The 14707-nt window shown below is 38.0% G+C and overlaps 1 protein-coding gene across 2 annotated transcripts in view; it reads right to left on the bottom strand.

Moving 5' to 3' along the window:
- LOC114476760 (collagen alpha-2(V) chain-like) overlaps window positions 1–3056 on the bottom strand; it is a 37716-nt gene extending 34660 nt beyond the window's left edge. For both annotated transcript variants that reach the window (XM_028468659.1, XM_028468650.1), the window contains exon 1: window positions 2904–3056. In XM_028468659.1, the coding sequence (XP_028324460.1) occupies window positions 2904–2985 (82 nt within the window). In that variant the 5' untranslated portion in view covers window positions 2986–3056. The remainder of the gene's footprint in view (window positions 1–2903) is intronic.
- Window positions 3057–14707: the final 11651 nt, after the last annotated feature.

The following is a 14707-nucleotide window of genomic DNA, read 5'->3' on the forward strand; positions in this document are numbered from 1 at the left end:
CCCTCCCTGAGAGAACGGCTGCAGTTATTTAAGTCGCACCGCAGCAGGCCCAGATTACAGGTTGGCATTGGGAACGCTGTGTGCGCCGAGTTATTTGGGAACGCCGTGAGGAGCCACACCCGGAGAAACTCATTCATTCTACCTCCTCTTATCACTCGCTTCCATTCATCCATCTTTTTCACCTCGTTTTTCCCCACTTCCTTCCTTTTTCCTCTCTTTCCTTTCCTCCCCCTAGTTTTCCATCTCCTTTGTTCCTTTCCTTTTCTTTCTCACCTGCTTTTTCTGTTGTTTTTACGATCATAATTTCAAATTTTTCACCTTCCATTCAAAATGTTTTTCTCATTCCATTACTTTCCTTTTTTAAAAATAACTTTCCTGTCTTCTTTCCTGCCGTCTTTTCCTTTCCTTTTCTATCTCTAATGCTTTCTACTTCCCTTTTCTGACTTCTGCTTCTCTTTTCTTTCATTTCCTCCAAACACTCTTCTCTCTTCTTTCATGTTCTTAACATTTTTCATTCCTTAATGCAGATGTTCCCAACTTTGGGGTCAGGATCCCATTTGGGGTAACGATACAATGGGAGGGGGTCACCAGATGCCTTCACGACACTAATAATTTTGTATTTTTTTGATCAATTTGAGCCATTTTTTCCTTATTTTTACCCTTTTTCTGCAACTAAACCAAACTAGCCATATTTTACCTTCTTTTTATCAATTTTTCATGCCATGTTTTTGCTCCTTTTATTGCATTTTCGCTACATTACTCCCATATCTGCCACTTTATCAAATTAAAATGCCTCCTTTGCTATTTTTTTTTTTACATTTTCAAGACATTTTTGACACTTATAAACCCTTTACACCACTTTTCCTACCTAATGTTGACCCATAATTGTCACTTTTAACCTCTTTTCACCATATTTCATGCTCATTTTTTGCCAGTTTAAACTAATTGTTCCTACTTTTTAAATTACGTTTCCCTGTTTCTGCCACTTTTAAGGCAATATTGACACTTTAAACCCTTTTGCCACTTTTTGGTCACTCTCATTTGCAACTTTTGTTTTTCAAAATTCCATTTCACCACCTTTTCCACCATTTTTGGTCACTTTTAACCCATTTTATTTCTGATTAAAACAAGGATTTACATCTTTATGATGACTATATACTCGCTATGTTTTGCTTGAAAATGAGTGGTAGAATTTCTAGAAAGTTTGTGTGACAAATTACGAATATATTCACTTCCGCCTATAATCCCGTTCAAATTCTCCCGCCAGGTGATAGGATTTGACTAGTGATCGTCCTGTGACTGAAAATGCTTCATCTAAAGTGTGTTTTGAATGTGTTGCGATCAACAAGAGGTTTCAGATTAAATGAAAAGGCTTTGCTACAAAGACAGGGTTTAGCTATTGGTGTATTAGCTGAATTTGTGATCATTCCAGCAATTTTTGAATAATATTTTAAGGTTGAATTTATTCAGAGCACTTGTATTTTTTCCATGAAATTTACTGTACTTTGACTTCAGATCCTGGACAAGCCCCCAATTATTTCCAGTAAGTTCTTGTTTTCTTGTTGAATAAAATGTTGTCATCATTTATTTAGACAACTTTTTAAAGTTCACTTTGACCTCCTGACATGTTTCGACTGTCAACTGCCAGTCTTCTTCAGAGGCGTCTGCTGATCGCTTTGATGTGTCCGTGACTTCTGCGTTATAATTCCAGCAAGTTCTTTTTGTCTTTTTTTTTTTAATAATATGTTGAGGTTTCATTTACTCTGCAGCGCTACACAGTTTCAGACACAGGAGGACTGTACTCCTCTAGGAATGGACTACCATTCAATAGGGCTTACTTCATCTCAAACTGATCTAAATACACATTACCCTCAACGGCTTTATCAACTGAGTCACTCTCACAAACTTTTGATCAGTGTTTTTCAACCCTTGGGTGGTGACCCCCTGTGGGGTCACCTGAAATTGAAATGGGGTCTTGTCTTGTAATTGACTGAAAAAAAAATGCAGACTCAAATTATATTTAAATTTATTCTTTTATAAATGGAATGTGATCTCAAACAACACTATTCCATACTTTCATTATCTCAAGTATTAATATAGGTCAAATAAAATGTAAAAAAAAAAAAAAAATCATATAAATAAAAAGTATAGAAATATCTGAGGTAGCGCGTCTTGTCAGTTTGTGCACTAATCATGGCTTCTTAGTGTTTGTTCAAGGTTTAAGGATTTTTATCGGCTGTCCCGGGCCAGCAGCATACAACAAAAGAAGAAACACGATCACAAAAATGATCAAAAAACAAGTTCTAGAGAAAAACTGTTCATTCCGTTGCCCGCAATTTGTGATATAAAAATGGGTTTATGACCCCAAAAAGGTTAAGAACCAGTGATTTAGATGGATTTAGATGGATTTTTATAGATATTGGCTTTGATTTTTACTTATTTTGTGATAAAATGTTGCTTTGAATAACAAAGTTTGGATATTTTGAGTTGAGTGTTCAGAGAAGGAGGAGAATCTCTGGGTGTGGTCACCTCTGGCTCGATGTCTGACCAAAATTAGTGGCCTGCTTTGGTCCATCACGAACACCACACCACATCATTTCTAGCTGTGGCTGCCTGGAGCCCTGAAATAGCCATTGGCAGCGTCAGCTTTAGCATGGCTGACTTTGAACCTCCTCCATCCTCAGGGTGAGGGTGCAGGAGCGTCTCCATCAGGACTCACTGAGGCCCTCATGTTCAAAAAGGTTTAACATCAGGATCCAAACGTTTGGGACGTGATGAGAAAAACAAACAGGGCTCGAGATCAGATAAACAGATGGAGGAGTTTCCACAGGATGCAGTTTGCATGAATCAAAGGTGGAAAACAGAGTGAAGGAGCAGGACAAAAATGAAGACGTGCTGCTCACCTTTCACTGAGTCGTCCTGGCAGATGATGCCCTGAGCCTGAACCAGGGCGAGGGCCACACACAGCACCATCCTGACCCCCATGTCTGTGATGTCTGTGATGTCTGTGGCACAGGCAGCGTCCACAAGCACTCACAGCCTCAGCATCCACAGACACAGTCAGACTGACGGCCTCCTCCCTCCCTCACATCACTACCTCTCCTTCATTTCCTGCTCCTCCTCCTCTTCTTCAGGATGGAGGTAATTACAGACTCTGATCTGAACATTCAAATGTCAGATTAAAGAAGACGCAGCAGAAAGATGAACTTTTTTTTTAAAACTTGTGGTTCGATTTTATTTCTAAGAGTACTTTGAATTCCTGTGTTTCTCTGAGGGACAGTACGTGTGAGTGAGTTGTTTAAAAAATAAAGGAACACTCCTCACATCGTACCTGATGTAAGTGGTCACGTAGGAACAGGGCCATCTGTAAGGGGGAATAAAGGGGAGAGCTTTTTAGGGCCCATCCATAAATCAGCAAAATGATGGTCCATTGTTCTATGATATCTGTAATAACCACATTTATTTATTTATTTATCTGAATAATATCCACTGTTATCCAGGAAGTTTAGTATTCTTTGAGCAATAGTAAAAAGTCATCTTAAAGATGTAAATCCTTAAGCATCAATTATGGTGAAAAGAGGGTAAAAGTGGTGGAAAGGGTTTATAAGTGCCAAAAATGTCTTGAAAATACAAAAACAATGTGCAGAAAAGGCGTCTGCTGATCACTTTAATGTGTCCTTATGAATCAAAGCGGTCAGCAGATGCCTCTGAAGAAACTAGAAGTAAATATTCTGAAAAAAATGTTGCATGTCTGAATAAATGAAACTTTAACATATTATTTCAAAATAAGAAGACCAAATCAACCTCATGTTCTTTGATTGTTTGTTCCTTCAGCTGTTTACTATTTGCCTTAATAATCAGTTTAAAAATAAAATTATTTCATTATTATTAATGATAAAATAATAATTGTGTAGTGTCTTAATTAATTATATATATATATATATATATATATATATATTATTTATTGTGCTTTGTTTATTTTGTTTAGACTAAAATCAATATGTATCATATGTGTATTATTCTTAGGTAACTATTTTCATTGGGTTCTTGTTTTTTAAATAATAGAAGTAGACAAAAACATTCCGATTTTTGTGTGAAGATATCTAGTTCAGTTCGACACTAAAACATTGCCTATGGTGCCAAATTTCTTATGGCAAGCACTGATCACATTGGACACTTTCTCTATAATTCACTGTTCGTTTCTTTATGTATACGTCTCATCTTTCACTGTCAGGAAGACAGTTTCCTCCTGTACATTTTTCCAGTTTTGCACCAGTTTTATTGGAGGCAAAGACTGACTTGCATCAGCCTAAACCTCTGATCCGTCTTTTCTGATTTTGCATCAGACGAGAACATCTGCACCTCTGTGTACAAGTCTGTAAACGTCTCCCTGACCTACATGTACATTGTACACCAGGCTGAGTGCTTTACAGTGTGCACGGTACATCCACCTGATGTGTTTTCCAGAACACACTCCTGCACGTGAAGTCCCAGTAGGCGGATCAAGCAAACAAACATGTCTGCTCAGAGGTCCAAGAATAAAGCAGAGGCAGCTTCATGCATCCTACAGACTTCACGAACAAAGCCTGCAGACATGTTGGATAAAGCAGCACAGTTGTGCCACTAACGACTCAACCCAGCACATTTAACTTAGAAAATTCAAATCAGATTAATAATCATGAGGAGAAAAGCCTGAGCAACAAATAAATAAACTGGATAGATGAAAAAAAATGTTGATTAAATGGAAAAAAGGAACCAACAAATAATTTAAATGACTGATTATTATCAAGATTACTACAAAAACAAGTGTTCCAGAATGTATTACTGTATATTATATAATTGATTATGTATATTAATGTGATATTCCTTCTTTTTAAGTCCATATACATTCTGGGTGTAATTTTATTAATCATCAGTCCTAATTTTCTTCTTAGTTAGTGGACTTGTCGTGTTTTAGTTCGACCACATGATGACGCCATTTCACCATGTTCTCTTTGTGACGTGATCTGAGGTTTTCTTCTTTCCCCAATCAAGAGTTAAAATAATCAACTTAAAAGTCATTTGTCTTGGTTTAAAGCATTGGGATTTGAACCTTTTTCCAACCATCAACATCTAAAGATTGATGGAACAAACATGACAAAAACAAGCAAGGTTCATAAAACAAGTGGGAGATTACTACGACTAGTACTGTACTACTATAGTATGCTATATGATTTTCTTGCCTATATTGATTACAGAAAAGAATTATTCTATGTGTTCAACTCTCACAACTGCCTTCATCTCAATTTGGATTGTTCTCATACTGGGTGCTTGATCTAACGATCTTGACTCGCCAGTCTACAACATTCTGGGTCGAGGTCAGCAGCGCACCATCCCCACCATACACGGTGTTGTCAGTGCACTAATTTCCCTTTCTGAAATGCTGGATAGTGGTCCAAAACCTCTCCAAAGTCGTCCTGAAGTCGTTCTCCATGGCTACCAAACTCCCCTCATATCCGAGTTTTTGCGTTGGCGACCACTGTGGCCAAGAAGGCCCAATAGGACTCCTTCTTCAGCTTGATGGCATCCCTCACTGCCAGTGTTGCCACCATGAACGCACCAACTACCTTACGGCCACAGCACCGATTGACCACCTCCACAACAGAGGCATGGAACATGGTCCACTCGGACTCAAGGTCCCCCCACCTTCCCCGAGACACGATTGAAGCTCTCCTGGAGGTGGGAGTGGAAACGATTGGGTCTTCCAGGTTTGACCAGCATCCTCCACCCCTCTCCCCAAAGATTGACTCTTGCCTTGATCTGTTGCCCAATCCTCACTGCACCGACACCATTCCATCGCTCCTGCAGGTAGTGAACTCATTGGGGGGCCCCATGTCTCTGCTTCGGGCTTGGTCACCAGATGCTCGTTTACAAGCCCTATCCCCGGGCCTGACTCCAAAGAACTTTGTATAAGCTACACTGGACATTGGTGTTAGTTTTCATGGAGTTTGATGACTATGCTGCAAAGGAACTATAGCAAGAGCACAGTGTCTTAGAAGGTCCTGGGTTCAAGCTTTGTGGTGGACACTTGGGTCCTTTCTGTGTGGAGTTTACATGTTCTCCATGTGCTTGCATGGTTTTTCCCGGGGTACTCTGGCTTCTTCCAAAAGCATGACTGTTACGTTGACTGGAGTCTCTAAAATTAGCCGTAGGAGTGAATGTGAGTGTGAGTGGTTGTTTGTCTGTGTGTTGCCCTGCGATAGACTGGTATTACTGGCGCCCTGTTCAGGGCGTACCCCCGCCTGACGCCCAATAAGACTTAGAGATAGGCACCAGCAGAGCAGACCCCTACAACCCTTAAAAAGAAGGAACAAATGACTTTGAGAAATCAATATACTTTAAAGTGTCTGACCAGAGCTAAATAACACAATGGTCTCAGGTTTAGTTACACACACACACACAATGTGCAGTGCCAGAGGAGGAATTACAACAACACAAAAGCATCACCACACCTTCAGCTCAGCCCAGCTCGGCTCAGATGGCCTTTGTTGTATCCCTGCACACTATCAGCTCCCTGAAGACAGAGCCAAACCAAACTCAAAATGAGGGAAATGGGAGCCTTAATAACAGTTTGGATGAAAGTTCTTCATATGTTTATGGTGTAATACATCAAACTGTGTCCTATTCAAGCAGCCTGAGGTGATTCAGAGGCAGAAACACACTGTGACTGCAGGTCGTTCAGTGCAAGCAGGTCAGATGGTGGCCAAACTATCGGAAAAGACACCCTATAAGTGCTACCTGGTGGGATGGGTCTTTCCTGAGCTGACAGCCGCAAGCGTTAGAGGAGATGATGGAATTTAAATGTGAAGCGTTGCTGATCTGTACGTGTGCAAACAGGATCGGGGGTGAAATGAGCAGTGAATACAGCGACTGTCAGGGATATTTCTGCTGAGTGGAGCCATACTGAACGTGTCCTGACAAACTCAGTGACACGGATTCATCTCCAGAGGTCTGGAGATGAATCTTTATGAAGTGTTTTCGAAGGCATCCTCCAAAAAATTATTTTCACCTTGAAATCTTCCAGTTTGGAATTGTATTCTTTAGATTATGTTTATGTTAAAGGGAGAATAACCCCCCCAAACTCTCATACTTATGGAGCATCTGTCATCAAGCAAAGCCTTTCTCTCTTTGAGGAATGCATATTTCAGTCAGAACCACAGACAGGTGCCTCATTGCAGGCCAACGTGTCCCAACAGGGGATCCAATACATGGAAAACTCTGACTTCTGGCTTTTATTTAGCATCTAAATCAAAAAGAAGTTGTTTCTGTCAGGGTAAATCAAAAGGAAACCTATTTTTTATATGTGTTCTTTGGCTTTATGGCTGTTCTCAAGTCACTTTAAACCTATGTGCTTTTATTGTGAAAGGGATAAATTTAAAGGGTAAAAGGGAAAGAGATCCTTGTTTTTATTTATTATTGTAGCCCCAAATGATTAATGATTTAAGAAGCCAGGGGCCACCATAATAAATATCATGCAAAGCATTGTGGGTTATTATTCCCTGGTCCATAACAGCAGTTCTCAACCTTGGGGTCACAACCCCATTTGGGAACACAATACACTGGGAGGGGGTCGCCAGATGCCTTCAAGAAACTAAGAATATATTTTGAAGAATTTGAACCAACTTTTCCTTATTTTTACCCTTTTTCTGCAACTACACCAAACATCATTTTTGAACCTATTTTCATAATTTTTACTTGCCACATTTTTGCTTCATTACTTCCATTTCTGCCTCTTGTCCATCAAATTTCAATGCCTTTTCTGCACAATATTTGCACTTGTAAATTCTTTCCACCACTTTTCCCACCTAATGTTACACATGTTGACCAATTATTGTCACTTTTAAACTCTTTTCACCATATTTCATCTTTTTACCAATTGAACCACATTCACGAGTTGTCATGCACATTATTTGCCAGTTTAAACTAATTGTTTTTAATTTTTTTGAATGACATTACCCAATCTCCCTCCATTTTTGCCACCTTTAAGACAATATTGACAAGCTTTGTGGCCACTCTAATTTGAAACTTTCAGCCAATTACTGTGGTTTTTAAAATCCAACTTTACCACTTTTAACTTTTTTTTTTTTTTAGGTTGAGAACTACAGGTCAAGAACACCATGGAGAACCATGGATGAGCTCACAGCCTCTATTTATACCTCTGGTCATATGCTGACGTCATGGCAACAATGAATCCACAAAGTTTATTCAGTCATGTTTTTTTTTATTATTATTCTCTGCTCATCTACTGTAAAAACAGAAACTTTTTAATATACCGACACATAAGCACATTCTTTTAAAAGCATTTCTATTCGTTTTCTCTCACAGCATCTTCTACCACTTTCACTTAGTGGAGCTTTTATTTTGAAGTCTGCTCTCCCGGATGTTGTTACGTGCCTCCTCTTCTGTGACTTGACGCTGTCCGGCGCTCATTGCGTCCAGGTGTTCACGGGCTGCTCAGGTACACGGGAGGTGAAGCTGGTTCTGGAGATGAGAACATCTGGTTCTCACGGCCTCTGAACAAGCTTTGCTGTTTGATTCAATAGAACACAGAGAGAGAGGATGGACACAATGAGGTGGAGAACCTGCAAAGCTCCCCTGCTACTCCTGCTGCTGGTGGTCACACAGAGCCAGACCCAGAGCAGAGGTAAGACCCTTTAAGAAGTTAACGGAAGATTAAAACCAACCAACCTATAACGAAGTCCTAAACATGTTTTTTTTTTTTTAATTTTAAGATTATACGTATTTTAAACACCATTGTACATAGTTTATCATTTATTTATGTGTTTAAACTTGCTTTTCTTCTTTATCCCTGTTCTGTCGTATTCTACATTGATCCGATTTTTATTTCATTTTAAAGGGACAGTGCACATTAATATAGAAGCCCATTCCCGCCGGTTAAAAAAAAAAAAAAAAAACCCAAAACTTTGAAAAGTAATTAGTAATTATCTCATAATTATGACTTAGATTTTTATTATAATTATAATTATTTAACCTAGTTGTTTTTTGTTTTTTCACTTGCGGGAATGGGCTTCCATACATTATTGAACATCTATTTTAGCAACAATAGATGAATATTTCCTTTTCAGGAGGTAAAGTCTGTCAAATCATGACATTTTTGCAGCAATATTTTGCACGAGATATGACATTTCATCTTTTTATGTAACGAAATTGCCTGTAAATGTTTAACTTTGTCCGAAAACATACACGTGAGGGTATGTTCTGCGTCATTTTGCAATGTTCCACTGATTTATTTATTTATTTATTTATTTATTTTTAAATAAATAAAACAAAACAGAAGAAAAAAAAAAAAAACAATATTGCCAGTTCCATTTTAACATTAGTTTCTCGCTATCATAGACACTCAGCCCTAGATTGGCAACTTCTCTAGATAATAGTGTATAAACTTATAGCCTGGAGTGACATGTGTTTTTGATTTTTTTTTTTAATGAAAATTGTCACTTTTCAAAGCGAATAAAATACCACAGAGAGTTATGGTCTGTAATAAAACTACTTTATTAGTCTCAAAATGAGGAAACTATCTGTAATTGTCTTTTTTCTTCTTATTTCTGTCACATTCTCTCTCTTTTTTTGTATTATTGTATTTATTCTTTTGTTTTGTTTTTTAGGATTTTTAGGGACAATAACATTAATTTACACACAATTTTTTTCCCATTAAACAGTTGGTTTAAGCTCTAATGGACGTCAAATTTCATGCACAATCTCGCATTATGTAAACTTGCATGATTTTGGCGTCCTGCATCATAAAAATATGAAATTAATAACAAAGTTAACTTAATTAATCATATCAAGCGTTAAAAATGTTCATAGACCATATTTATGTATCTTTCTGTAATGATTGCCTTTGTGGCGTCTTCATTATTTCCACTTCCTTTTATCTTTTATTTGTTTTTCAATTTTATTATACATCACTTTGTGGTCCATTAAGATAATTTTTTGGTGTTTTGTTTTTTTGATAAATGTTTTCTTTGTTCTTAATGAGAAATTTTACATTTATGGAGCATTTTACTTCCCGTAGTCCTCTTTTTGTGTCTTTAATCTGACAAAATACAACAAGATTATTTAAATCAGTTATTACAGTATGTCTATTTCTCATTGTTACTGAACAATAGAGCAACTGGAGACGTTTATTGCTCTCAACCACATTGACCAATAACACATCATACACTCTGGGCGCTAAAGCGATTTAGCTGCTTTCTCTGCTTTTGGTGTCCTTGGTTTAGCTCACAATCATTAGCTCTGGTTTCAGCTGAACACTTGATCATAAATGGCAGAAGGGTTATTAATTAGCCACCTTGCTACAGCTGCAGCTAATTACCCATGTCGGAGTCGCTCCCCAACTCGTCCTCTCCTGTCTCTCAAACAAAAGTCAAACCAAAGTCCCACACTCGTCACTTTAAGACGAATTAAAAACATAAATAGTAGTGCTTGTTTGTATATATTTGTATCTTTTTAAGACAGTTTAGCATTATTTTGTAGAAAAATAGAAAAAAATTGATGTCTTATTCAAATTTTTTCACAATAACTTTATCATTCAAAACAATTCATCTTGCTTTTTTTGTGATTATACAAGTGTGTGCCTGCGTGTGTGTGCACTGTCAATTTTTCCAGTCCTCAAGGCTCATCAATCTTATGCGAGCAACATAAAGACTATGACTTCATCACACACACACACACACACACACACACACACACACACTGACTACTGCCTACACATTCATGTAGAAACAGCTCCGTTTGTGCAGACTTCACACATGAACTCTGCTTATTTTTGTTGTGGTTTTTTGCGGCCGATTGTTTCTCTTCTTTGTGTTTTTATGGGTTTTCTTAAAGAAACATGACATTTTTCAGTCGTATCTTCAAATCTTTAATGCAGTGATGTATTGCCTGTATATACGTATTTACCTAAAGAATGCCGCAGGTTTATCAGAATATCTGAGACTGGTTTTGTGGAAAAAGTGACTCATATCAAGGGAATAACTCCCAGTCATTTTTCCTGCAGTGTTTTTAACTTTTTTTTTGTCTCCAAAAAGCCTCTTTTTCACTGTCCTGCTCTGATTAAAGCTGTGTGCGTTTGAATGTTAGCTGAACAGAGATGTCATATATCACAGAGAGTGTTTTAGGATCATTAGACCTTGGCTTTATTTCCTCAGCCTGTCTGAACAGGATTCTTCCTGCTTTTAGGTGCCTGGAGCCAGTTAATGTAAACATACGCTTTAATCCAACAGTGGAGCATTGCAAAGTCAGCAAAAATGATGGTCCATTGTTTTATGAAACTGTGATAACTACATTTACTTATCTGAATAATATCCACTCTTATCCAGGAAGTTTATTATTATTATTATTATTATTATTTGCGGCATAGTATATAGTCTTATTAAAAATGTAAATTATTGTTTTCATCTGAAATACAATAGGTTAAAAGTGACCAAAATGGTGGAAAAGATGGTGAAATTTGATTTTAAAAAACCACAGAAAATGGTTAAAAGTTGGAAATTGGAGTAGCCAAAAACAGACAGAAAAAGTGGTAAAAAGGGTTCAAAGTGTTAACATCGGAACAGTTAGTTTAAACTGGGAAATAATGGGCATGAAAAATCGTAAATGTGGATACATTTGCAAAAAATAAGCATGAAATATGGTGAAAGAGGTTAAAAGTGATAATAATGGTTCAATGTTTGCGACATTAGGTAGTAAAAGTGGTGAAAAGGGTTTATAAGTGCAGAACATGTCTTGAAAGTTGAAAAAATGTGTATAAAAGGCATTGAATTTTGATGGAGACGTAGCAAAAATATGGCATGAAAAAGCAATGAAAACAGGTTGAAATATGGGATGTTTGATGTAGTTGCAGAAAAAGGCTGAAAATAGTTTTTCTCTGTATTTTCTGTATTAATTTCTTTATTATAGCAGCAGCACATGAGGAAAAGAGAGAAGATAAAATATTTTATGATTTACGATCAAAGGCAGTGGATGTTAATTCAAAGGAGCTACTTTTAAGGGAGTCATTGGTATCTTTGACAAGAAAAGAGATATTATTGTGCTTTTATTTTGAAGAGGCTCAATTGATGCCGAAGTGCTTTTGGATGAAGATTTATTTGCTGTTCCTAAAATGCAGCTTTTGATTATTTTTTCTAAATAGATAAATTGACCAAATATTAGAGTGAATTATTTTGTAATGCTGCTGTATGTTGAACTTTAAAATATAACTTCTGATCCTTGAATTTAAACACTATAGCTCCACTAGATGGCAGCAGGCTCTCTGAGACAAACATTCTGTATTATATTTATTTATTTATTTGACATTTATTGTGGAGGGATAAATGTTTGGCAACCAGTTTTTATTTACTTGGAGTAATAATTAAGCTCTTTCATGCTGGTCTGAGAAGTAACAAAAGCAGCGGTTCCTAAAAGGAGTATTTTAATGCAAAATAAGCTATAAAATGCATATCTCAGAAATATGGAATATTGTAAAGAACACTGTTTGACTGTATTCTATGAGTAATATCAATACTTCTATGATTTGTATTGTGATTATATAAAGCAAAACATCTCCATATAGGCGATATTGTAATTTTCTATATCGCCAATATATATATATATATATATATATATATATATATTTTTTTTTTAATAGCAAACTGTTTGCAATAACTCTTTACTCAAATACAGATGGATAAAATCAGTTTTTGTGTCGTCGACGGTAAACACATGTTGCACTAATTACACTATGAAGAGGTCGATTCTGCTCCTGCAAATCCTCCTGAGCTCTTCTCTCTGCTGCTGGAGGAGAAACTTCCCGTTTAGCTAAACCTCAGGTTCCATGTCGGATCTTATCTGGGCTAGGCTTCATCCTGACTCCTGTTAGCCGCTGCTGCTACATGTCAGGACTGATCCTGGTTTATCAGGGAGAGGAAAAGGTGTTGTAGCGGCAGGTTGAATAAACAGCCCCGCTGTGTGTAGACAAAGCCATGGCTGTGTGTTTGCACACAGTTGCTGCTCTCCTTCATGTGTAATTACTGCTCTTTCTTTCTGCTCACTGTAGCCACTGACACATCAGAGTTGTGGTTAATGTTGATGAAATGCTAGATTTTTAGCTTTCCATGGCCTCCGCTCTAATCTTTACCATCAGACGGAGTTATGAGGAAAGGCTTTGTGATTCCAGCTGCAGCTGATGATGATGATGATGAAGGTGATAAAAGTTATGATGGTAGAGGGTTCCCACCTTGCTTGGTGGGAAGCCTCCAAGCAGGCGCAAGGGGGACTCGCCCGAGCAGCATGCTGTCTTGGTGCGACAAATGACCTACCGCCCACAATAGAGGGGGAAGGAGCCAGCCGACCTGGACCCCTCCCTCAAAAATTATTCAAGGCGAGGGCCCCTCAGGGGTCCGCACTGATGCGACTCTGGTGGTGAACTTTGCACCAGAGGAGCTGCATGCTCCCCGGGGGGGCAAACCAACAGCCCAAAATGGAATGGAAATTAGAAATGGAATGGATGGTAGAGGTGTCTGCATTAGAAATGGACCAGGGGTGTCAAAGTAATTTTAGTTCCCATGCAACATAGCCGGTTTCTTTTCAGAACAATTTGACCAATATTGGGCCTTATTTTTTGATGAACTTCTACCTGGGTGTCTCACTCTTTGATCTCTTTATTGAGTGTCTCACTCTTTGATCTCTTTACAGAGTGTCTCACTCTTTGATCTCTTTACAGAGTGTCTCACTCTTTGATCTCTTTATTGAGTGTCTCACTCTTTGATCTCTTTACAGAATGTCCCACTCTTTGATCTTTCAGTGTTTTTTTTCTCTTTGAGTTCTTTAGAGTGTTTTACACTTTGAGCTCTTTACCACGTTTCTCACTCTTTTAGCTCTTTTCTGTCTCACTCTTTGATCTTTCAGTGTTTCACTCTTCGAGTTCTTTACCGAGTGTCTCACTCTTTGATTTTTCAAAGTGTTTCACTCTTTGAGGTCTTTACCAAGTTTCTCACTCTCACTCGCTTTACCGAGTGTCTCACTCTTTAATCTTTCAGTGTTTCACTCTTTGAATTATTTACCTAGTGTCTCAATCTTTTAGCTCTTTTCTGTGTCTCACTCTTTGATCTTTTAGTGTTTCACTCTTTGAGTTCTTAACCGAGTGTCTTGGTGCTTCCAGTCGATTTTTCAGCTGCTTCTTTTTAATCTCATCCTTCATTCAGAAATTACAATGATTACATGGAACCAGAAAATAACACACATTGACAAGACACTGTGCACCACTTTTCATTTTCTGTTATCTCCTTAATGACATGGTGTCAAGCAAGATTTTCCCTCCATCGTTTCTCCTTCAGTTGAGGAGAGCCAAGTGCATTGGTGCCTCCTCCTGGAGTGGAAGCAAAACATATAGAATCAGAAGGACAACTCTGTCTGGTTTATGATTATAACCTCCATGATCCATTTGGTGTAGGGAACGCTGCACTGTGGGACTGGACTGCAGGAATTCAACCCTCTAGTTCCTGTGGCCTGCAGCTCTTGCGGTAAAACTACCTGTGACGGGCAGGTGAGAGCAGAGATAATACAAAGGGTCAAGTAGTTAAACCACTGCAGTGTTTCCATGTCAAAGCTTCACACTTGTCCTGTCAGTCATGGCATCCTTTCTTTTCTTCTGCGCTGTGGTCACATT

This window comes from Gouania willdenowi, chromosome 2 (genome assembly GCF_900634775.1).
Source record: "Gouania willdenowi chromosome 2, fGouWil2.1, whole genome shotgun sequence".
Classification (NCBI taxonomy): Eukaryota; Metazoa; Chordata; class Actinopteri; order Blenniiformes; family Gobiesocidae; genus Gouania; species Gouania willdenowi.